We start from the raw sequence: 21,848 nt of genomic DNA, 5'->3' as shown, positions 1-21,848 counted from the left end.
GCGATGATGATCCCTCCAGTTCCCCACCTTCACATCATTTGACGTCTGGAGAAGACGAGAGTCACGGAGGCGATAGGACCGTGTGCGAGCATGTTATAATTGTATTTCCGTCCGCAGTGGAGATTTGATTCGACGGTCTGCAAAAGGCCTGGAGTCGATGGAATGGAGGCAGCGGAGGCAGCGGAGGGTCATGAGGACGGAAGTATTCGAAGCTTGATGTTTTATGAGGTTGATGAAGTTGATGAGCATACTATTTTTTCATAAAGAATTTCAATTAATTTAATTATCATTCCCTTTCTCTCTCCCTCTCTATCTCTCTATCTCCACTGAATTACTTGAATCATTGACAATCATCGTGATATGTAGTCGGACTTACGACTCATACCCACCGCCCGCCGAGCCTATCGTCTTTCCCCTCTCCAAATCTCCAACCCCTCTCACACTCCAGGTGTTTTCTCTCCCTTCATCTCATACCAACACAGAGATGAGAGGTCGCGCACCTGTCCCAGTTTCCTCCGGGGCCGCGCCCCAAAACGGCCACTCTCGCACTCCATCGGGACTCGACGTTGCCCGCAGCCCACCGAACCAGAGCAACAAGAGTCAGTCCTGGACATCTCCGGACTCGGGATATAAGCTCACCGAATATTTTTACAGATACCAAACATGTTCCTTGCAAGTTCTTCCGACAGGGCGCGTGTCAGGCAGGCCCTGCTTGTCCTTTTCTACACTCCACCGACGCAGGAATTGAGTACGCCCCATGCAAATATTTCGCCAAGGTATGAGCCCGGTCCCCTCTCGCCCTGTTGTATCTCCTCATTTGGAGTCTTCCGAGGGATTTGGAAGTTAACGGAAAGACAATTCTAGGGTAACTGCAAATTCGGCGCAAAATGCGCACTGGCGCATATCCTACCAGATGGACGGAGGGTCAACCGGCCCACTGGAGGCATGGGAATGGGAAGTGGTCACCTCAATTTGGGCGGCAGAGTGAACCCGCAAGCCTACGTGAACCAGGATTCCGCTTTGACCAACTCGGTGCTTTCGCAGCAGCGCATGAATGGCCATGAACAGCAGCCCAGATATGCCCCGCAGATGCCCCCGCAGGACGAGTATGGATCCCTGCAAGGCCAGCAGCAGCAACCCTACGATGGAATCCCGACGATCGACACGGGTCTCGCCTCCGATGCCGGGTCCAAGTACGGCTCCCCCATTGACGACGTTCGATTCCCCATGTCGCCCAACCACAACCACCTGACCGCCCTTGACGCGGGGCTCCCGGCCTCCTTTGACAGCCAGGGCATCTCCCACGCCGCTCGCTATGGCCCGGTGGCTGCTTCGGTGCCGTCGCAGTTTGGATTGGAGTCGCCTCCGGCTCAGAGACCTGGTCAGGCGGATGTCTTCCGGAACTTGCGCGACATCGGATACAGCACGAGCTTGCGGAGGCCGGGATCGAATATCGGATCATCTCCTCCTGCCCCCGACGACACCATTGGCACTCGGTTCATGCATTCTTCCCGTCCTGTCAAGCCGCGCATGCTTTCCGCCAGTGTCCCACGCCCTACAGCCCTCGAGGACTGGGACGAGAATTTCCCCATGGAGGAAGACTACTTGCCCGTCAACCTGCACGATGATGTCTTGACCCCGCAGGAGAAGCTGCGCCGACTTTCCCGGACCGATCATGACCTGGGTTCCAGTCACCGAGACATCAGCGGTCTCGGTATGACCAGCACCAGCTTCTCCAAGACCGGTTCGCCATTGGCCTCTAGTCCGTCCCGATTTGGTGCATTGTTTGCCAAGCAGCGTCAGCGCAAAGAAGAAGAGTCCCACGGCTCTTCCTCCTTCCACATCGGCTCTCCTCTTCGTGAATCATCCCTGAACCCCATCACCAGCCCTAGCCTTGGTCCCATTGGCAGCAGCAGAGCCTCTCACGACGGGGGATCCTTCCTTTCCAGCCCTGGACGCCAATCATCCATGTCCATGATCTCCGATCAGCTTGGAGGTATGTCCCTTCACCCTGGCTCCGCTCGCCAGTCATCCACGGGCCCAAGTGGTCGTCTGGATCGTATCATCTCCTCGCCCGTCAACACCACCAAAATCGAAGAAGAAGAAGACCCCAGTGATCTCGTCTTTGACATGGAAGAGGAAGTGGGCAACAAGCGGACCAGCACCTCCTGGGGTGAGAACAAAGAAACCACCGATTCCTCCTAAGCCCTTTTCACCTCATGACGATACGCCACTTCAGACTTGTCCATTGAAACATGTTCATACAAAACAAAACCAGAGGAGAAAAAAAGGACATTGGAGTTCAATTGGGCACATACTTCCAAAAACGGGAGATAATACACACGTCTCTCAGAAAGACCTGTCGGGCCAAAAAAAAAAGACAGAAAAGAAAGGGAAGAACGCGACATAAACACAAAACCCCATCTTGCCCATAGACTGTGGCATTGCATTGCTCTTTCGTTCATCTAGACCAGTCAATATGTTCTGGTGCGGGTTATTTTCCATCAACTGTATTAATCTTTGTGTTCTGTATGCTTGGGTTAAACCTGACCTTCTGATTTCCTGCTTTCTTCTGTTCATGAATTCACGACCTGCGTTTGGTGTTTTCTTTTCTATTTCTGTTTCTTCGAGGCTTTGTCTTCTGCTGGAATACTCGGCCTGTACAAACTGGATACGTGCAAATAAACATGTTCTCATAAAGTAGAAAGTATCTCTCATTGAAATAGTCTGCCTAGTCATACAATTGCTAAATCTTGCGCTTGAAAGAAGGAATTGACGCCGTTTGAAACCCAGTGCCGCACCTAAGCCTCATCCAAGTAAACAGCAGTGCCCTTCAAATTAACCAATCCCTCAGTTCTCGACTGATCCTGGATCTGCTGAGTCTGTTCCTTGGCCCGGTTGGCTAGGATGCCACGCTGATGCGCGAGATTAACGTCAGTAGCATCGCTGTGCTGACCAGCCCGAAGAGACTCCAACAATTCCGAAGTGCCCGCAACAACACCCTTCACAAGGGTCTCCACAGCCCGACCAGTGAGTCCCTCGATGCGCTGTGCGAGTGCAGATTCTTCATCAGCGCGGCGACGCTTGGACTCGGCTTCCCGCTCTTGCTTCTCCTCTTCGAGCTTACGTTTGCGCTCTGCAACCTTCGCTTGATGGCCCTCCTTGGCAGCAAGGTACTTGAGAGAATGGCTGAGCTTCTGTGGTGGAGGGATGTAGTCAACCGGTGGAGCGGAGAAGAACAACACACGGCCCTGATCATCGCAGTGGAACTGGCGGCGGATATCTTCGGGGATAGAGGCGTTGGCTACATCGCTGAGATGGAAGACTTCCACGGGGCGTGGGGCGTTGGGATTGTATGCTGCGGGAGGTACTTGCATACGGTTGCCTGGGTAGCCCGTGTACGGGGTTTGCTGGGCTGGCATGGGCTGGTAGTTGCCTGCGGGAGTCTGTGGAGTGGCAAAGTTGCTCGCGCGTCGTTGCAGAGACGCTTGGTAGAGCTGGGCCTGGCTCATTTGAGGTTGGAAAGTAGAAGATGGGGCGGGAGATGTTTGAATAGCGATGGGAGCCGCAGGTGACCGTGCCTGGAGAGCGGCTGAGCCAGGGCTCATGGCAGTGATGGGGAGTGGTTGACCCATTGACTGGCGTGGTATCGCAGACTGGGGGAGAGAAGGAGGAGGCGGTGATGGTGTTGGTTCGGGTGGTGGGGACTCCTGGGGGTGACAATTAGCTTTTGGGGTGATTTATTAGGTTAAGAGCTAGGCAAACTTACGTTCTCATCTCGCGGCCGACGGTGCACGGCGCCAACGACAGGTGGTGCGTTATCAGCTCCCCACGTTGGTCGGGGAAGATCGTCAGTCTCCTTGGAATCTTCTTTGAGAAGATCCTTAATTGGAGTCGGGATCTTTTTAATTTTGCGAGGCACATCAAACAAGTCCATCTCGTAGTCTTTCTCTCGCACTTCATCTGGCAAGCAGCTGGCCCACGTCTTGATCTTGTTCAGTTTATGTTTCTCCTCGTTGTAGCGTGCCTCGCACACATAGATCTCCTTATCAGGTGCCAGGTCTCTGGGGCGACCACGGCTGTAACGTGTGAAGAACATCACGAAGCAGCGATCCACGATCTCATCAATGCGATGGTCTCGGTATTGGCCAGTCTTCACCACTTCATTGGGATAGAAGTGCTTCTCAAAGTGGTGCACTGTTTGCTCAGGTCGATAGTACCAGCATGCATTAATCCACTTCTCACCATCCGAGTCCTGCCAGGTTCGGTAAATCTGTGCAACGATTGGCTTGGTCACATCGTTTTGATTCTGGATATGGACCCAGTCGCCGACTTTCCATAGCTCACCGCGGTGCAGAATACCATCGGGCAGTGGGAAACGACCATCTTCCATAAGGAACTCGCTGTCTGGTTTCTTCTTCTCTGCGTCGGCTAGCTTTCGCGACTCGATTTGCAGATCAACAGCATCCTTGTAGATTTGACTATCAGACTGATTGTACGCCTTGGCGTTCTCAAACATGTGATCGAGATCGCGCATGAAGTGATCGACAGAGGTGTACTTCTTGCGCTTGGACTTGCGCTTGATACCGTCAATCGCGATGGGTTCCTTAATCTCATGGTAATAGTCAGGATAAGCTGACTTATCGGGAAGTCGTTCGAAGTGGGTGATCTTCATATGTCCACCAGCACCCTTGAACTTTCGGATTCCTTTCAGGATGGTCTTTATGCGTGTTTCCATGGGCGTATCCACGCGGGGAGGGCGACCTCTCTTCCGACGAAGGTCGGGCTCGTTCTTTGGGGCCATTCCACGCTTGAAGCCAGGCTTAGGTCCGGGCTTCTTTCTGCGCCGACCCTCATCTTCAGAGTCGTCATCTTCGTCTTCTTCATCCTCCTCTTCTTCTTCATCATCATCGGGCAAAGGATCGGCCTCGGGGATCTCTCCAAGATCTGGAAGCTCTGCCTCGTCAGCAGCAATCGCACCCTGCGCGGCCAGCTTTCTGAACTCGGAGGCGAACACGTCCTGCAGGTTGTCAGTTCACGTGTACGCAGACACGCCGTGCGCTTTTTGGGGGAGCTTACCCTGATGATGAGCGCATCTTCGTATGCTTGTGATCGGGGTCGATTGTATGTTTGCGCATTGTGCGGGATCTATTTGGTTAGCCCATGTATCAATCCGAACCGGTGCAATGTCTTACCAAGGCGCAATCGCGAACGAACTCGGAAAACTGCTTGTACTCTCGCTTGTTGATGCGCGCTTTCAGAATGCTCAGCGCCATGGGCTCCTTGATGATCTCATAGTAATCGGGGACGTAGCGCTTGTTGACACTGCGGTGAAACAGTCTGGACGGGTCATGACCACTGCGCAATTCCTTGTTAGCCAATCGAGGTTCGGAGCTGAACGTTTTTCTCTCAACAGAAGGCTTACTCTTCTTCACGATAGTCATAGATCGCCATGACCAAGTTCATCATCACTTTCCATAGTTCGGGGGTGATTGACCCGTCATTCTCGATGGAGTTGACGGGCTCCTCACGCGGGGGTTGCGAACCCTGCTCGGACTCCATATCTGCAGGCGCTTTTTTTTTCCGCCACAAATTGAAGGAGTATGAGTGATTGGGACCAGATGGAGCAAACCAAAGTGTCGCAAGGAATAGCTCAGAACCGAAGAATGTTTGACTGACGAGCGCGTCAACGCTTAGTAATGATTTTATTGTTACCAGATACCGTATTGTCAATACGCATTCACATGACGAAGGAAGTATATTCGTCTATTTGTCTACTTCGCCCATTTAATGTCCCCATTTAATAAATCAGATGAATGCTTTTGCTCTTACCTGAGGTCTACAGATGGACGCAGGTGGGCAATTCCACCTGTGCCAGGTTGCTTCTTCAGCCACCTTCGGTAATGTGCCATCTACAGCTTCCATCAGATTGCGGTTTGCTAAAGCACTCACTCTACACTTACATGTATGAGTAGTATATTGCTTCTTGAAACTACAGAGTTTCGTCACATCATATCCTCTGCTCTATAAGAGTTTCACCATAAGACACTGTTTATAACTTCGTGCAAGTGTTGAATACTAACTACTGCAATCTCATTGCGGGCCCTACCCCACACGGCGTCATATCTGCCACTTATCGGAAGCTGGTTCTTTTGCCTCTCCAACATCTCACCCACTCAACATGCGAATTCGAGTTCGGGGCCCTTCTGGCCAGTCTACAATTACACTGGAAGACTCTGCAACCATCCAAGAGCTTCAAACTCAAATTACGGAGAAAACCGATCTGGCAACTTTCGACGTGAAGTTCGGCTACCCCCTCAAGCCGCTCGAGCTCGATAGCTACCCACCGGGCCAAAAGATTATAGAGACTGGAATCAACCTGAATGGGGAGACACTTATCGTTGCACAGAAAGAAGGGGCTACCCGACCTGCCAACGACGAGCCGCCATTACAAACCACAACCACGGCAGCTCCAACGCAGCCAACAAGGGCGCACAAGCCAGAAAGCTCTGCCGATGATCCACCAGAGATCGCCTCTCCCGAACATGCAGGAACCTTCGTCCTCCGTGTCATGCCCGATGACAATTCATGCCTCTTCCGAGCAGTAGGCGCCGCCGTCATGGGCGATATGGACACGATGGTGGAATTAAGATCAATCATCGCCGGCGCGATCCAATCAAACCCCGGAGAGTACTCGGCAGCGATCTTGGGCAAGAAGCCTGATGAGTATTGTACCTGGATTCAGAACGAGGACTCGTGGGGCGGCGCCATCGAGCTCAAGATCCTGAGTGAATACTTCAACATTGAGATTTGTTCCATCGATGTACAGACTCTGAACCTCTTCCAATTCAACGAGGGTGCGCCTACGCGTTGTATCGTGGTATATTCAGGCATTCATTATGATGTACTCGCGTTGTCTCCCTCCGATCCACCTTATACCCGTGCGAATCCTTTGGCATTCGGGGACACCAAGATCTTTGAGGCTGTCGATCCGGTCGTCTTGGAAAAGGCCAAGGAGCTGTGTCGAGTACTGCAAGGGAAGCATTATTATACTGATACATCTGGATTTACGGTCCGCTGCAATACCTGCGGAGGTACATTTACTGGAGAGCGGGGCGCCACCAAGCACGCCGCGGAAACCGGCCACTATGACTTCGGAGAGGCAAATTAGCCTCGGCTTTACATATAAGAAAAAGACATAGAACATGCATTTGCGGGAGCTTATATTTTACATGGGTTTGGTGATAGTCTTCATTGTCGTGAATGGATTAGGCATAAATCAATATCATAGATCGTACAAGGTTCTCATAGCATGGCAACTTCATCTGCCTCGTCTTCCTCTTCCTCTTCCGCCGAGTCTGCGCTTTCTTCTGGGTTGCCACCCCACTCGACATCATGATGAACGGGGGCAGTGAAGAATTCATGCTGTAGAGCGTCTGTTGCGCTGAGTCGCTTGGAGGGGTCCAGTTCCATTAAACCGGCCAGAAGACGCGTTGCTTGTTGCTCGCTTTCGGTCAAATCTTCCACACAGCTGGACCATTTGACTAGCTTCTCCCAGCCGTAACCCTTCTCTCCAATTGTTGGAATATTGGTTTCGAAGATCTGACCATGCATGGCCGCGGCGGTCTTCATGCGCCGGATACCGAAAATACTGGATATCTCAATCATTGCGTCGATGTCGTCTGCGGAGTTGAAGAAGGGGAACCGGCGTCCCAGCAAGGTCAGCAAAATGACACCCACTGACCACATGTCAATCTTGGTTGTCTGTGAGGTGCATTTCAGAAGAACCTCTGGGGCTCGGAACCCTCGAGTTCCTGCACGATTCGCACGTCGCGAGGGCCGTGAGTCGTTCTTGGGGTATCCGGCTGAGACGCCCGCGGGTGGTGGGTTTTTGGAGTAGTAGCTGGACAATATCCGGCCTCGGCGAACATAGCTCTGGTGGGTACATAGGCATGGACTGCCCGAGTATTCAGATCCTTCACGCTGCAGGAACGGTCAGCATGCGAGGAATTGTTTGATGGGCTTGATTTTCATACCTCAGCGAGTCCAAAGTCAACCAAGACGCCTTCCTTGAGATCTGGATTGTAGAGGAAGTTGCTAAAACTGCTTGTCAGCACGGGCCCAAGTATACCAGGAAGGAGGCATGCTGAAACTTACGTTGGCTTGATATCACGATGGAGAATCTCGTGCTCGTGTACCGATTTCAGCGCGGTCAGTAGAGATCGTAGGTAATGGCGCATGTCTGCAACCATGAACGTGCGGTATTGAATGCGAAAGTCTGTGTGTGGGAAGTAGGGCAATACGGCAACCACTTGATCTTGGTATCGGAAGGCCGTGATGAGTGGGCAAACAGACCCGCAGCCTCGAAGATCATGCAACAGTTCGAGCTCGTTCTGGATTCGCAGCGGGCTACTTGTGACGTAGATTTTCTTTAATGCGACGAATCGAGGCTTCTTGCGGTCTGCTGGCGCGCCTTCCACACGCCTCCGTTTCGAAGGAGGGCTGACATAGTTGTCTTGCTGTGCGCGTGAAAAGATATCCCAGTCATTGTTGTATTGATCGTAATGAAGATCCTCCGCTTTGTAGACAGTAGAAAAAGTGCCTATGCTTTGTCAGTACCACAAGATCAGAGGCAACCGCGGATTGATCTGAATACCTTCTCCAATCCGATTGACTAGACGAAACCGATCTGAGATTCCTGGGAATGTGTCCTCGAGCTTTGCCATGTCCTCTCGGACCGATTCATCCACTTCTTCCTCGTATTCACTCTCGCGGGGCGTCCCGCCTCTGGACTGTATGGTATCTTCTTCATCCCGCGCAAATTTTGTTTGCAATGCCTTTGCTTCTCGATATGAGTTGCTGCGCTGCAACTCGAACACGCCTGGGGCGGCGTATCGAGTCGACATGCTTTGCGCGGTGGACACGGAATAATGGTGGGATCTGGCAGTGAGAGCTTGATCGAGTCACGAGACTGCGGCTTTGAGGTTCGAGAAGACCAAGGAATGAGAGGACTCGGGACAATCCAAGATGTCGAAGAAAGTAAACAATATCTCTTCAAAGCATCGCAATTGCCCAATAATCCAAACGCGGTAAGGAACGCGGTGACACAATTTGACAATACACCAATACAGGGCGGTCAACGGTGCATGCGCATATCTCTCTGCAGGTGCTTTTAGATTGAAGTTGTATTGAATCTAATGCTTTTGTGAATATCCGATATGACTCTTCAGCTTTACTTGATTTAGATCTTATCACATTCAATATCGATAGCTCAGAGATGTTGAAGCCCCGAACATGCATCCGTATTCATACAGTATTGGAGTACGGTGGATTACATAACACCGAAAAGGGCAAAAGCCAAACAATCAGTGATCCTTATCAACAATCCCTCCCCGCTTCTCTTTTTCTTTCAACTGCGCCATGGAGGACCGAATTCAGTTCGATATAAATGAGTCGCTCAAGTATTACTTGAGTGATCCCACTTCTGTTTCTACCCCCGATGCGGATCCGGAATTGCTGGACTGCGAATCCGACCCGGAGCAACTATCGCCAGCGCTGATTGACAATGTCTTGAACCCGATCGTGGATGCCGTCGCGGAGAACCCCGAAGGATTAACCAGAGCGTCCATCTTTGACTCTCTACAATTTCTATTAAAGTGCGCCCCGGTCCCTTCCCAACTTGCCCATGGTGGATGGCGCCCCTCTGGAGTCGACTCTGACGAACCTTCTTACTCACGCAGATATTCAACCTGTCTTCCCGCAAAGTCACTCAGCAAACTATTAGATTTGGTGGTTTCCGGCTTGTCCATCGAGGCCGACATTATCCATGGAGATCTTGAATCCGACGAACAAGATGCCATCCAACACCACAAGCAGCTGCTGGAGATGTACGGATTCCTCCTCCAGTGGGCCCTGTCGGCTGTGGAGGTCAAGGCAGCGGAAAAGCCTACCGAAGCAGCGCCTGTGAGACGGGGAGGCCCCAAATCCAAGAAATCCGCCAACAGCGGCCAGTGGGATTGGACACCGCAGATTCAAATTTCCATGGAGACCATGTGCAAAGTGATGAAGCTCAAACTTGGACGCATATTCTTGACCACCTCGGATCGCGATACCTTCATCAGTCTGTTTACCCGAACCATTTATCTAGTTCTCGAGAGCGAGCAGCGAGTGAAGAGCATGACTATCCGTATGCATGCATTCAAAGTTCTGTGCATCGCGGTCAAGCATCACGGGCAGGCATTCGGTGGGTACTCCGGTATGATGGCTAGGGATAAACTAATATCGGTGCAGGAGCGCAAACCTCGATTGTTCAGAGCTTGACCTATTTTGAGCATCTTTCCGAGCCCATGGCCGAATTCCTTCACATTCTTGCAGAGCAATACGACTACCCACAGCTTTCCGACGAAATCTTAAAGTACGGATTGATTTTCGATGTGTCTAATAGCCAAGCCGTCTACTGACCACGCCTTCAGGGAACTTGGAAACAAAGAATTCAACTCTAACGACACCAGAGGACCGAAGTCTGTATCATCGTTCATTATCAAACTCTCTGAGCTTGCTCCCAGGTTGATTATCAAGCAAATGACTCTGCTGGCAAAGCAGCTTGACAGCGAGGTAATTTGATGGTTTTGCTTTCTCTGTTGTATTTGACTGACCCAAAGACCAGGCATACACATTGCGGTGCGCGGTGATCGAGGTCTGCGGAAACCTGATCTCCGACCTCAGCCGACAGGAGGAACGTAGCGAAAACTACAAGACTCAAATCAATGCCTTCTTCGACGTTTTGGAGGAACGGTTCCTCGATATCAACCCGTACTGCCGTTGCCGTGCCATCCAGGTCTTTATGCGAATTTGTGACTTAGAGCAAAAGTTCCCCAAAAGGCGACAGGCGGCAGCCGAGCTGGCTGCCAGGAGTCTGGAGGACAAGAGCAGCAATGTGCGACGCAATGCAATCAAGCTTCTCTCTAAGCTTGTATCTACGCATCCATTCAGTGTCATGCATGGCGGACTTCTATCATACAAGGAATGGACGGAGAGACTAGACGGGGTTGACGCTGAACTGAATGCCCTGCGTCCCCCCGAGACTCCTGGTTTCGAAGCAGGCGACATGACACAAGTTGATCCCGAGCTATTGGATGATGCTACACAATTGCCCGATGAGTCCCCCTCAAAGGCGCCTCGCATGAGCGACGAGGAAAAGGCTATCGCTGTTCAAAAAGCGGCAGAGCAGGCCGCTACATCCGAATTGTTGACTAGACTTCAATTGACGAGGAAGTATTACAACGAGGCCATTCGGTTCATCGAGGTACTCCACTCCGCCTCCACCATCGTCACGCAGCTTCTCTCCTCTCGAAACAAGAGCGAAGTCATCGAAGCCATGGACTTCTTTGTGATGATGGATGCCTACAAAATCGAAACTGCACGCAGTGGGATTCGTCGCATGCTGCGGCTGATTTGGACCAAGGGAAACAGCGACGAAGGAAAGGGTGTCCAGTCGCACTTGATTGACTGCTACAAGGGCCTCTTCTTTGACGCACCCGGATCCTTCACCCCCAACGATGCTGCGAACTACATTGCCCGTAACATGATCAGTTTGACCTTTGGCGCAACTCCCGCAGAGCTCACATGTCTTGAGCAATTGTTGAGCACCATGATGAAGGCTGGCAACGTCTCCGAAGCAGTCATCGCTAAGCTCTGGCAAGTTTACAGCATTCAAAAGAAGGAGATCTCACGGACCCAGCGCAGGGGCTCGATCATCGTCCTTGGCATGCTTTCATTGGCAGATCCAGAGGTGGTGGTCAAGGAGATCGAGGCCATGCTGCGAATCGGTCTGGGTGGATATGGCAGGTCTGATCTGGTACTTGCCAAGTACACATGTATCGCTTTACGGCGCATGATCCCGGGCCGGCAGGCCAAGTCAAAGGAGGTCGTCGGTATTCCCAAACTCGCCAGTGATCACTCAGTCCTGGTCCGCTTGGCCGCGATCCTTGAGATTGAGACCACCAGCAAGGAGTGGTACGGAGTGGCAGAGCATGCTCTCAACGCTATATACGCTCTTTCCAAGCACCCCGATGTTCTATGCTCCGATATTCTGCGGCGAAAGACCATCTTTGTGTTCCAGCCTCATCTTCAACAACGCCCACCTTCTTCCCACGCCTCTGTTGGAGGTGACGGGGAAGATGAGGAAATGGCGGACGATGAGCGCCCTGCCACTGCATCATCCGAGACCCAGGAGCCAAAGCCCAAGCCAGCCTCCGCTGCCCTGTCACAACTGTTGTATGTCGTAGGTCACATTGCCATTAAACAGATTGTGCATTTGGAGTTGGTTGAGCTGGACTTCAAGCGCCGCAAGGTTGAGCAGGAGAAGACTAAAGCGGCCGCTGAGCCGCAAAAGAAAGAGAATGCAGATGAAGACGAACTCGACCTCATTGGCGGAACGACTGAAGATGATTTCCAAGATGCCATGGCTCACATCCGAGAACGCGAGCTGCTCTTCGGGGAACAATCCCTTTTGGCCAAGTTTGGTCCGCTTGTGATCGAAATTTTGGCTAATAACAACTCCTATCCCGACCGAGATCTCCAAGCCTCAGCGACCTTGTGCATTGCCAAGCTGATGTGCGTGTCTGCCGAGTACTGTGAGAAAAACCTGCCGCTCCTTATCACCATCATGGAGCGGTCCGAGGATCCTATCGTCCGAAGCAATGCCGTCATTGCTCTGGGTGATATGGCTGTGTGCTTCAACCATCTCATTGACGAGAATACCGATTTCCTTTACCGTCGTTTGAACGATGAGGATGCTTCCGTCAAGCGTACCTGCTTGATGACCCTGACCTTCCTCATTCTCGCTGGTCAGGTTAAGGTCAAGGGACAGCTTGGAGAGATGGCCAAATGCTTGGAGGACGAGGACAAGAAGATCGCCGATCTGGCTCGCATGTTCTTCACGGAATTGGCGACCAAGGATAATGCCGTGTACAATCACTTCGTTGACATGTTCAGTCTGCTGAGTGCAGAGCGCAACCTGGATGAACAAGCTCTCCGTCGTATTGTCAAGTTCTTGATTGGCTTCGTTGAAAAGGTACGTCTACATTCGGCTGATATCGTCATCCGCTTTCGCTAATTTGATTCTTTAGGAAAAACACGCTCGCCAGCTCGCCGATAAGCTCGCCGCTCGACTGCCTCGCTGCGAGACAGAACGGCAATGGAACGATGTTGCATATGCCCTGTCGCTTCTGCCGCATAAGAACGAGGAGATTGCCAAGACTGTCAGCACTGGCTTCAAGGTCGTCAGTGCCTCAGCTTAAGGTTGCCGGGATGATTATGTGTTGATGTATGATGATTAGGGCCTTGGGGCCCGGCGTTGGGGCTTTACGGGGCTTTGTAATTGTTTTCTGGACAGTCATCACTGTTTTTTTTTTTCTACCACCATAATACAGACTTTGTGTCATGAAGAATATACGAGGATGTACAAACTAAGTAGGATGAAACTTCATTGGTATATGGTATACCAACAGGCCTGTCCGATATGAAGCCCTGGACTGTATTTCATTAAGGGCTGCAACTCTGTGCAGGTGCATTCCTCATTGCACCGGAGGTATCCAATAGCAAAATTCTTCAAAGTGATGCACAAGATCTAGTAGGGAAGAAGACAACAGACCGGACACAAAAAGTCAAATCACGAGAGAGACGCCGAGGTTTGTATGGCCGCATACCAGATACGCCATAGCACAAAGACACGATCTATGCACCCTTGACCGTACTTTCAGTCAATGCGAACTTGTCGGCACGAATCCCTTCAAGAGCCTTCTGTCCCTCCTCTGTGAGCTCAGGCTTGCCCAGCGGCGTCACAGCCCCAGTGAAGAACCGCGGGCTCCACTCAGTCCCCTTCTCGGTCCGCTCCGTCGCCCGCTGCCGTTGCCGCTCCTCAATATCCTGCTTGAGTTTCGTGGCCTGGCTAAACTGCTTGGCAACAATAGCATCGGTCACCTCTGACCAGAACTTCAATGACTCGTTCGAGAGCTGTTCCTCCGCAGGAGGCAGTTCCTTTGTGACGGGGAAGAGCGGCGTGATGTCGATGAGCAGAGTTGAGTCCTTGCTACCGGCCGGGGTGAAGTATATCTTTCCGTGCCAGGAGCCAGTGATTCGAGCGACAATGTCTTTCTCGGGTACATCCTTCATCCTCGTGACTGTGTCTTTGTCCGCACTATAACGGAAGATCACACCTTCCATCTTATTCTGAGTCCGGCCAATCCACCCTTCCTCCATGTACTGCAAAATTGCCTTCAACCCTGTCTTCGGGCAGGTGACGTAGCAGGTGTCGGCGACTGTGATTGAGAGTGCACCCCGCAGTATTCCGCCTAAGTGAGCATCTGGATGTGTCAACTGATATTCTTCGTTGTCCCGCTTCTCAATATTGACAAAAATTCCGAGGTTGTGTTGGCCGGGGCTGACGCGGATGCTGGTGCCGGTGAATTTGGCGCTGATCTGATCGAATCCACGCGCCGATACGCCTCGCTCCGGGCAGTCGATATAGAAGGCCGAGACTGGAGGGTGGTGGGAGGTCTGTTCTGTAAGGTAGCACACCTTGACCTTGTCATCTCCGTCGGTCACGGTGGAGGAGCCATTGGAGGCGGGGTTGATTCCGGGGAGGTTCGCTTCCTCGGGGATGTTGTCATCGACTTCCCACGAGCACTGGATGTCGGTTAGCGATCGGCGCCAAACGAGAGAGATCCGACGTTCTTACCCGGAAGAATTCACCCAGAGTCGAGTTGTATGGTTTGCAGGGTTTCCCCTTGATATATTTCTGTCATGCGGTGTTAGTACCTGTGGAGTGCGACAGGGAAGAATCGGGGGACATACCAGATCTTTGGTGAACCAGAACCGTAAGACCTCCAACATCCGACCTAACTCATCATCCGACTTTCCAATGCTGTAGCTCTTGGGTCAGCACACGAGCATCCGCCAAATATGGGCACTTTTGCTGACCTCGCAAAGGTCTCCGGTCGATCTAAATAATGCCAGTATTCTGCCCGCCCGCATGTCAGCTTCAACCCCGCACAGCATATGAACGATGGCACCTACCCAGGTTGGGCCGTGGCTCCAGCAGTTGCGCGGGCAGCGAGAATCGCACCGAGGCGATATCAGCCACCCCGACGAACCTAGAGACGTGGATACGTTAGCGCCGGTTGGAGGGAGCGGGAAGGCCGCCATGCGGGGGAGGGAGATTCTCGTACTTTCGGAGAATGGAGAGGAACGTCTTCAGCTTGGAAGAGTCATCTGGGGCCTTCTCAGGCACAGCGGTAGCAGACATGATGATATGTGTTCAGGGAGATATGTGGGAAGAGTGACAGAGTGCCGAGGACGGAGTCCGGAGTGGCAAAGTGGCAAAGTGACCAAAGGGACTCCTATCTCGAGGGAAGCAAGGAAGTCAAGTAAGTCAGACGAGTCACGAGGAATCCCGATAGATCCAAAAATGGCTCCAAAGAAAAACAAAAAAGAAAAGGGAGGCGAAGGAGCGATAGCATTCGAGGCGGTGACGTTTGTTTTTTTGCCCGGTGGGGGGCAGGTTTTTATACAATTGCGACTACATTTAGACAGTCGGCTTTCTCTTTCTCTCTCTTCTATTTATACATGTTTGATGCCTAGGGGACTTGCCTAGTTCTGTTCTAGACGCAATTCCTTGGTGACTCTGACTGGCTCCCTGCAGCCCTATGACTTCTTGGTGTACATTAGTATCCAATCCCAACGTCTCACCCTACGTCACCGATAAGTATTGGGTCGGATATATAAAGAATGCATTTGTACGATGACCAAATCCAAGACAGTATAAGGGTTGGATCTATTCGATTGTACTCCGTAGAGAGTCCAAACCTCCGAACAGAGAGCAGAAAGTAGAAATAGGGGGTATCATCGGCCAATCACTCGGCCACGAGGGCGGACAACTCCTGCAGCTCTTGTTTCCGCGCCAAGAGCCGTAGCCACCAGCGAATCGCCGGGCTGTAATCATATCGACGCCCGGCCGCATATTCATCATCCGACCGATGGGACTGCTGTTCTTCACGAATCCGTGATCGCAGTCCCCGCTGATTTTGGGATTGGGTCTGCTGATGCTGTAGTAACTGACTTTCGGAGCACGTGTGGTATTCCTGGAGGATCTCCGCGGGAATGACCACCGCATCAATAGCCTCTCGGGTCAGGGTCAGGGAATCGTCAGGCCCGAGCACGGTGTCATCCAAGGCAAGTGCTTCGGGTAATGACCCAAGGCTACTGGCACGTTCGTTGAGAACCTCGAGACTCTTCACGTTGACAGCAAGCTCGGTGACAAGATCAGGGAGAGGGTCATGTACAAGTCCCAGGATGGAGAACTCGATTTCATCTTCCTCATATGCAGCCATTCGGTCTAGAAGATTGGGCCTGACCAGTTGGAGCCAGTCCTCGTCGGAACATTGACCTGTAGACCCGTTAGTGCCATATTTCTTGAAGTATCATCGTAAAACTCACCAAGTGCCCGAGGTTGTCGCTCCAACCCATCGAATTTCCAAAGCTGGCCCATGGCGGGCATAAATGCAATAAAATGGAAGGCGGTATCTGATTCATCGTCTTCATGGCCTTTGGGGCCCCTCTTGCGGGTGGTGGCCTCCGTCTTTAGCTGGAAGTCTGAATTGAGGATGTCCATTTTCCTACATATAATCAGCCAGGGAGTCAACCACTGCCGAATGGAATCTTACCTCGCATATGAGTTGTGTATCCTCTTAACAAAGTCGAAGTTGTTGATTGCGTCCCCACGCAGGGCTGGAGTGAATGGCATAGTAAATTCCTTGAATGCCCGAAGATGTTCACCAAGGTCAACACCGGGGATATTATTCACAATATTGAGCAGTGCCACACTGGCACATGCATTGTTGGCTGTCTGTGGAGGGTTAGCAGCGTAACGACGGACTGAGAAATGGAGTTCTGACTTGGTTTGCGAACCAGAGTCCGTCTGGACAAGTCGCTTCTTGCTTTCCATCGGTGTCCTGACGCCAACGGAATAGGAATATCAAGCCATATACCGGATTGCTGCCCGTGGTTAGCTATCATACCGTTGACAGGATATAGACCACGTACCTGAGGAAGGCCATCATCTCTTCGTCGAGGGAAACCACTTCCTGAACTTTGACGCCTTTGACGCCAAAATCTCGCAGCATGACATTGAACAAAGCCTGAGTGAATTCCAAGCGTTGATCAGTCCACACATTCTTCGAAGTGATGAGCAAATCATACCGGCTCCGATTCAATCTCGCAGAACCCATTCCAACTATCTTTCTCTGAGCTGGAAGCGGGCTGACAGATCTCGTCAGGTTGTAAATCATTATCGGTCAAACGACGTCTCTTGACTCTGGTCCCCATACTGATCGATTTTCACTGATATATGTCACGCAAAACGTCTTGGTAAGAAAAACGAGGATAATTCACGAAAGAGAAGTGAATGGGAAGCTCGGTAGATAAAAGATTTGGATAAAAAGAAAGATAGAGAGAAAGAATGAGATCTCAATAGACAATGAAGCAATCGAGACAATAGAGAGCTGAGGCGGCTATAGTGTGTAGTGGCATGTCGTTGGACCGAGCTTCGACGCGCTTCCCGCGTCTCTCCAACTTTCAACTTTCAACTTTTTGAGCCTTTCACTATCTGCCACACACAACCACCTAGGTTTCTCCATTGTGCTCATAGGAAAGCATTATTCGGCTGCTTTTTAGAGTTCTCTTTTGCTGAGTTCTCTTTTCCTATAAAGTCGCCACGGCATAGCTCTGGCAGCCACAGCATGCCATGAACGGCACTCCCCTTCTCCCGTCTGCCTTTCCTGAGACGCCCAAGAACATCCCGGGCAGGAAAAGGCTCTTTGAAACTCCTTCGCGATCGCAACCACGAGAGAACCGCCCTCTGAGATCGTCCACCAGATCCCCAGTCAAATCCGCCTCCAAGGTCTCGAGACTACCACCGCCAAACCCCAATAACAATGCGCCACTGATCTCCACTGATGTGATCGACGCTCCCTCCCAGCGACTCTATGTCGTCGCGGTGTATATTGCATTGAACGCGTGGAGGTTCTATGAATCTCTGACTGCATCAGATGATCTGGATTCCACCTGGCTCCTCTTGAAATGGGCCACAATAGATGGAATTTTCTTGGTTGGACTTCAAGCGCTGCGCATCCCGTGGCTGGAATGGGCTTTCCCGACCACATTGACTCTGTTCCTGCTACATGCCGTGGGCAACATCTTCTTGATGTTCCGCATTCCGGTAAGTCTCTAGCTCCCACGGTCGATCCAAGCTAACAACGTAGATTCCTTGGGCTGCTTGGATTTCTGGACTTGTCAAGGTTGCATATGACCGTGAAATTTCCATCTCCGAGCATAGGGTCAAACCGGGCGATATCATCCACAATGCTTCGTTGATTTTGGGAAGGCAAATTGTGCATATTTTGCCAGAGGGGTTAGTTTACCTTGCTTTGATCATTTCCGTGCAATAACTGACTTTGACAGATCTGCCGTCCTCAATCCGGACCGCGGCTCGCTTTGCCTTGACTCCCAAAGGACTACCATCGACCTACCCATCCGCGTCAACCAGACTGACCCTATATTGATCGAAGTTCTGCGTATGGATCTCAACACTGGCGAGAACGAGACCATCACCATCCCTTCAAAGCAATTGAAGGGCCTCAAGCGTCAGGCCGAAAAGAAACACACCCCTGGTCAACTGCACCGCGACCTGCTGTTCCCCGTCCGCAAGACTGGTATTTACCGCCTTCAACGGGTGGTGGACGAGTCGCAGCTCGATGTCCACACCCGGACATTTGATGCTTTGGTGGTTTCTTGCCCGAGAGCATTGATCAAGAACTCACAGATCGACAAGTGTAAGGGAGAATTGTCCAACTTCAAACTCGAGGTGGAAGGTACGCCTCCATTGAAGATTAAATACAGCCGCCAGGTCAACAATCTCGACCGTGGATTCTCAGTTCTTAACATTCAGCCGGACAATTTGCGTTCTCCCCTGCTAAATGGGCGAACTACCTCAGCTCTGTTCAGCGTCAACCAACCAGACGTCTCCTGGGCTCAAAGTCAGAAGATCGAAGTGCCGCTGAATGAATCGTTGAACGACGGCGGAGAATGGTTCTACACTATTGAAGAAGTTCATGACGCTATTGGTAATGTGGCCAATTATTCCACCATCTTTGATGACGGAGATCGGCCATCCACCAAGTCCCAATCTCAGTGGTACCAATTCTCCGTCCATGAACGTCCGCAGATGTCTTTACAATACTGCAACTCCCAAACGCCGTTGCAAGTCGCCAAGGGAGACAGCACCAGATTCCCCCTCAGTTTCCATCCCGATGGCAACGCGTACTCAAGCGATGGCCCATTCTTTGTCGGATATTCGTTCGAACAAAATGATCTTATCCAGGAGAAGATTGTAAGTCTGAAGAATCTTGAACAGCCCCTGGATATCAAGGAGCCTGGCTTGTACTCTTTGACCTCGGTCTCTACCAAATTCTGTCAAGGTGAGATCTTGGAGCCCTCTTCCTGCTCCCTACAAAACCCGCCCGAGCCAGAGCTGGCTGTCCGCGCTGAAAGCGTATTTGACAAATGTGCCAACAACGCTATTGGCTTGGTTGTGGACTTGGATCTTACAGGAACGCCCCCATTCTCTCTCCGATACAGCATCGAGAGCTCCAAGGGCGTTGTGAACAAAGTGTTGCCCGTCAAGGGTATGCGCGCGCAACTCGACCTCACTCCTTCCGAGGCTGGCTTTTACCGTTATCAGTTCCTGGATGTGGAAGATGCTGTCTACTCGGCGCGTTCCCTCAAAGACAAGGTGCCCGTGCTTGAGCAAGACGTTAAACCGGCAGCTTCGGCTCAGTTCTTGTCGAGAGAAACGCGATCTGCTTGCTACGGAGAAGCGGTACCCGTGGAAGTGGCCTTCCTTGGAGAGGCCCCATGGATGCTGTCATATGAGATTGTGCACAATGGAAAGAAGACAAAGCAGGTGCTGAAGTCTGATTCTGATGTCGCAACCATCATGACCGACAAACTGGTTGACGGCGGCAGGTACACTGTGACCCTGACCAATGTCAAAGACAAATCTCAATGTAAACGCACATTGAAAGAGAGTACCAGTATTGAAGCCCGATCTCAGCCGCCGCATGTTGCCTTTGGTCAGATTGACAAGAAGAGAAGTGTGCTGGCCTTGCAGGGTTCCAAGATCGATCTTCCAATGAGGCTGAGTGGCGAACGGCCATGGACCGTGAAGTACAGAAATGTCGATACAGACTCGAAGCCTATTCAGAAGACCTTCTGGGATGCAAACAGTGTGTTGACTGTTGAGAAGCAAGGTCTGTATGAGATCAGTGAAGTCCATGATTCGGGATGTCCTGGAACCGTGGATGACTCTGCGAATGAGTTTGAGGTCTCGTGGATCCCTCGGCCTCAAATCACAGCATTGGATGGCAACCCTGTTGGCACCGCCAGACAGGTTGCCAAATCCGAGATCTGCCAGGGCGACGACGATAGCCTTGAGGTTCGTTTGTCGGGTAGCCCGCCGTATAGCCTTCAGTACGAGAAGCGACGCAAGGCGGATCGCGGAGGATTCTCCTCGGCGAAGCCACGTGCTCTGAAGTCGGCCCTCCACGTCACTTCCATGGAAATGGATACCTCGGAGCCTGGAGAGTACAGTTACAAGTTCACCCAGGTTGGCGACAATCTCTACGACCATGATCCCAAGATCAACCCCCTGGTTGTGACACAAAAGGTCAACCCGCTGCCGTCTGCCAAGTTCGACTCTCCTGGCCACGTCTATGGATTCTGCAAGGAGGACATCAGTGGCGAGGAAGTCATCCCCATTACATTGGAAGGCGTGCCGCCATTCTCGCTCGAGATCAACATCAAGCACCACTCGAACGCCAAGCCGGAAATTGTCACCATTCCCAAGATTACCTCTAACCGCCACAAACTGCTCATTCCCCGTCGTCACCTCGACCTGGGACAGCATGTCGTGAGCATCCACAAAGTCCGTGATTCTCGGGGCTGTCAAAAGACCACCGAGATCGATGCCTCCTCTGTCAGGGTCGCGATCTCCGACGTTCCTACCATCATTCCCCTTGAGTCCAAGACTGACTACTGTGTGGGCGAGCGACTTTCCTTCTCGCTGTCTGGCCATGCACCATTCGACGTCTTCTACAACTTCGAGGGATCTTCACGCAAGGCCAAGTCTCAGACTACCAACTTCCGCCGCATTGCCGAGCACCCCGGTGAATTCGTCATCACTGCGGTCAGCGATGGTGCCAGCGGCAAGTGCAAGGCACACAAGGATATTGCCAAGACCATCCACCCGATGCCCAGCGTGCGTATCAGCAAGGGCAAAGAAACGGTAGTGGACATTCACGAAGGTGGAGAAGCCGAGCTTCACTTTGAGTTCTGGGGCACGCCACCATTTGAATTCACGTAAGTCACCCCAACCCTCAAATCTGTGGTCAAGTCTAACATCCTGCAGATACATCCGAAGCGCCAATGCTCGCAAGGGTAAGAAGGCCGAGATCCTTGATATCAAGCACGACATTTCGCACGAGAAGGTCAAGACCATCAAGACCTCTGACGAGGGTACTTACGAGGTCATTGCGATCAAGGACAAGTATTGTTCCTTCTCGGCTCAATCGCCCAAGGGAGAGCGGTGAAGCGGAAGCAAACGATGTGATGAATTGGTGTATTTTCTGGGTGCTTGGATCTTGTTATTTATGTGATTTACCTCTTTTGCATTGCAGCGGCGCTGGCACTGTCCCATTGTCTTTCAATAGCTAATTCAACTCGCGCTGGAACCT

The 21,848-nt window shown here is 51.7% G+C and overlaps 8 protein-coding genes across 8 annotated transcripts; 4 read left to right on the top strand and 4 right to left on the bottom strand.

The window, feature by feature from the left end:
- Positions 1-367: 367 nt before the first annotated feature.
- Positions 368-2,205, top strand: N7506_005102 (putative spindle poison sensitivity protein Scp3; the record flags this gene model as incomplete). The annotated part of the gene is made up of 3 exons (XM_056954396.1): positions 368-599; positions 655-776; positions 865-2,205. Coding segments are annotated over 3 exons (1,695 nt in total), but the record flags the coding sequence as incomplete, so codon positions are not given.
- Positions 2,206-2,801: 596 nt separating this feature from the next.
- Positions 2,802-5,562, bottom strand: N7506_005101 (putative RSC complex subunit (RSC1); the record flags this gene model as incomplete). The annotated part of the gene is made up of 5 exons (XM_056954395.1): positions 2,802-3,710; positions 3,770-5,020; positions 5,080-5,148; positions 5,196-5,358; positions 5,426-5,562. 5 exons carry the CDS (start codon positions 5,560-5,562, stop codon positions 2,802-2,804), a joined length of 2,529 nt encoding a protein of 842 aa, XP_056813284.1.
- A 619-nt stretch (positions 5,563-6,181) lies between these two features.
- On the top strand, positions 6,182-7,171 carry N7506_005100 (ubiquitin-specific protease OTU1; the record flags this gene model as incomplete). Its single annotated transcript, XM_056954394.1, has 1 exon — positions 6,182-7,171. One exon carries the CDS (start codon positions 6,182-6,184, stop codon positions 7,169-7,171), a length of 990 nt encoding a protein of 329 aa, XP_056813283.1.
- Positions 7,172-7,305: 134 nt separating this feature from the next.
- Positions 7,306-8,906, bottom strand: N7506_005099 (serine/threonine protein kinase CDC7; the record flags this gene model as incomplete). Its single annotated transcript, XM_056954393.1, has 4 exons — positions 7,306-7,983; positions 8,037-8,097; positions 8,158-8,602; positions 8,657-8,906. The coding sequence occupies 4 exons, from the start codon at positions 8,904-8,906 to the stop codon at positions 7,306-7,308; spliced, it is 1,434 nt and encodes a 477-aa protein (XP_056813282.1).
- Positions 8,907-9,420: 514 nt separating this feature from the next.
- On the top strand, positions 9,421-13,301 carry N7506_005098 (condensin subunit YCS4; the record flags this gene model as incomplete). The annotated part of the gene is made up of 5 exons (XM_056954392.1): positions 9,421-10,243; positions 10,291-10,414; positions 10,473-10,614; positions 10,667-13,075; positions 13,131-13,301. 5 exons carry the CDS (start codon positions 9,421-9,423, stop codon positions 13,299-13,301), a joined length of 3,669 nt encoding a protein of 1,222 aa, XP_056813281.1.
- A 436-nt stretch (positions 13,302-13,737) lies between these two features.
- On the bottom strand, positions 13,738-15,307 carry N7506_005097 (putative oxysterol binding protein (Orp8); the record flags this gene model as incomplete). Its single annotated transcript, XM_056954391.1, has 6 exons — positions 13,738-14,688; positions 14,741-14,800; positions 14,857-14,926; positions 14,983-15,022; positions 15,079-15,155; positions 15,231-15,307. 6 exons carry the CDS (start codon positions 15,305-15,307, stop codon positions 13,738-13,740), a joined length of 1,275 nt encoding a protein of 424 aa, XP_056813280.1.
- Positions 15,308-15,914: 607 nt separating this feature from the next.
- On the bottom strand, positions 15,915-17,385 carry N7506_005096 (ubiquitin C-terminal hydrolase 37; the record flags this gene model as incomplete). The annotated part of the gene is made up of 6 exons (XM_056954390.1): positions 15,915-16,447; positions 16,498-16,676; positions 16,725-16,906; positions 16,956-17,055; positions 17,104-17,198; positions 17,260-17,385. 6 exons carry the CDS (start codon positions 17,383-17,385, stop codon positions 15,915-15,917), a joined length of 1,215 nt encoding a protein of 404 aa, XP_056813279.1.
- Positions 17,386-17,803: 418 nt separating this feature from the next.
- On the top strand, positions 17,804-21,704 carry N7506_005095 (uncharacterized protein; the record flags this gene model as incomplete). Its single annotated transcript, XM_056954389.1, has 4 exons — positions 17,804-18,277; positions 18,321-18,469; positions 18,520-21,474; positions 21,524-21,704. 4 exons carry the CDS (start codon positions 17,804-17,806, stop codon positions 21,702-21,704), a joined length of 3,759 nt encoding a protein of 1,252 aa, XP_056813278.1.
- Positions 21,705-21,848: the final 144 nt, after the last annotated feature.

The sequence above is a fragment of the Penicillium brevicompactum genome, assembly GCF_028827555.1.
Source record: "Penicillium brevicompactum strain IBT 35665 chromosome Unknown utg000003l_segment0_segment0, whole genome shotgun sequence".
Classification (NCBI taxonomy): Eukaryota; Fungi; Ascomycota; class Eurotiomycetes; order Eurotiales; family Aspergillaceae; genus Penicillium; species Penicillium brevicompactum.
This window is presented reverse-complemented; position numbering and strand designations above follow the sequence as displayed.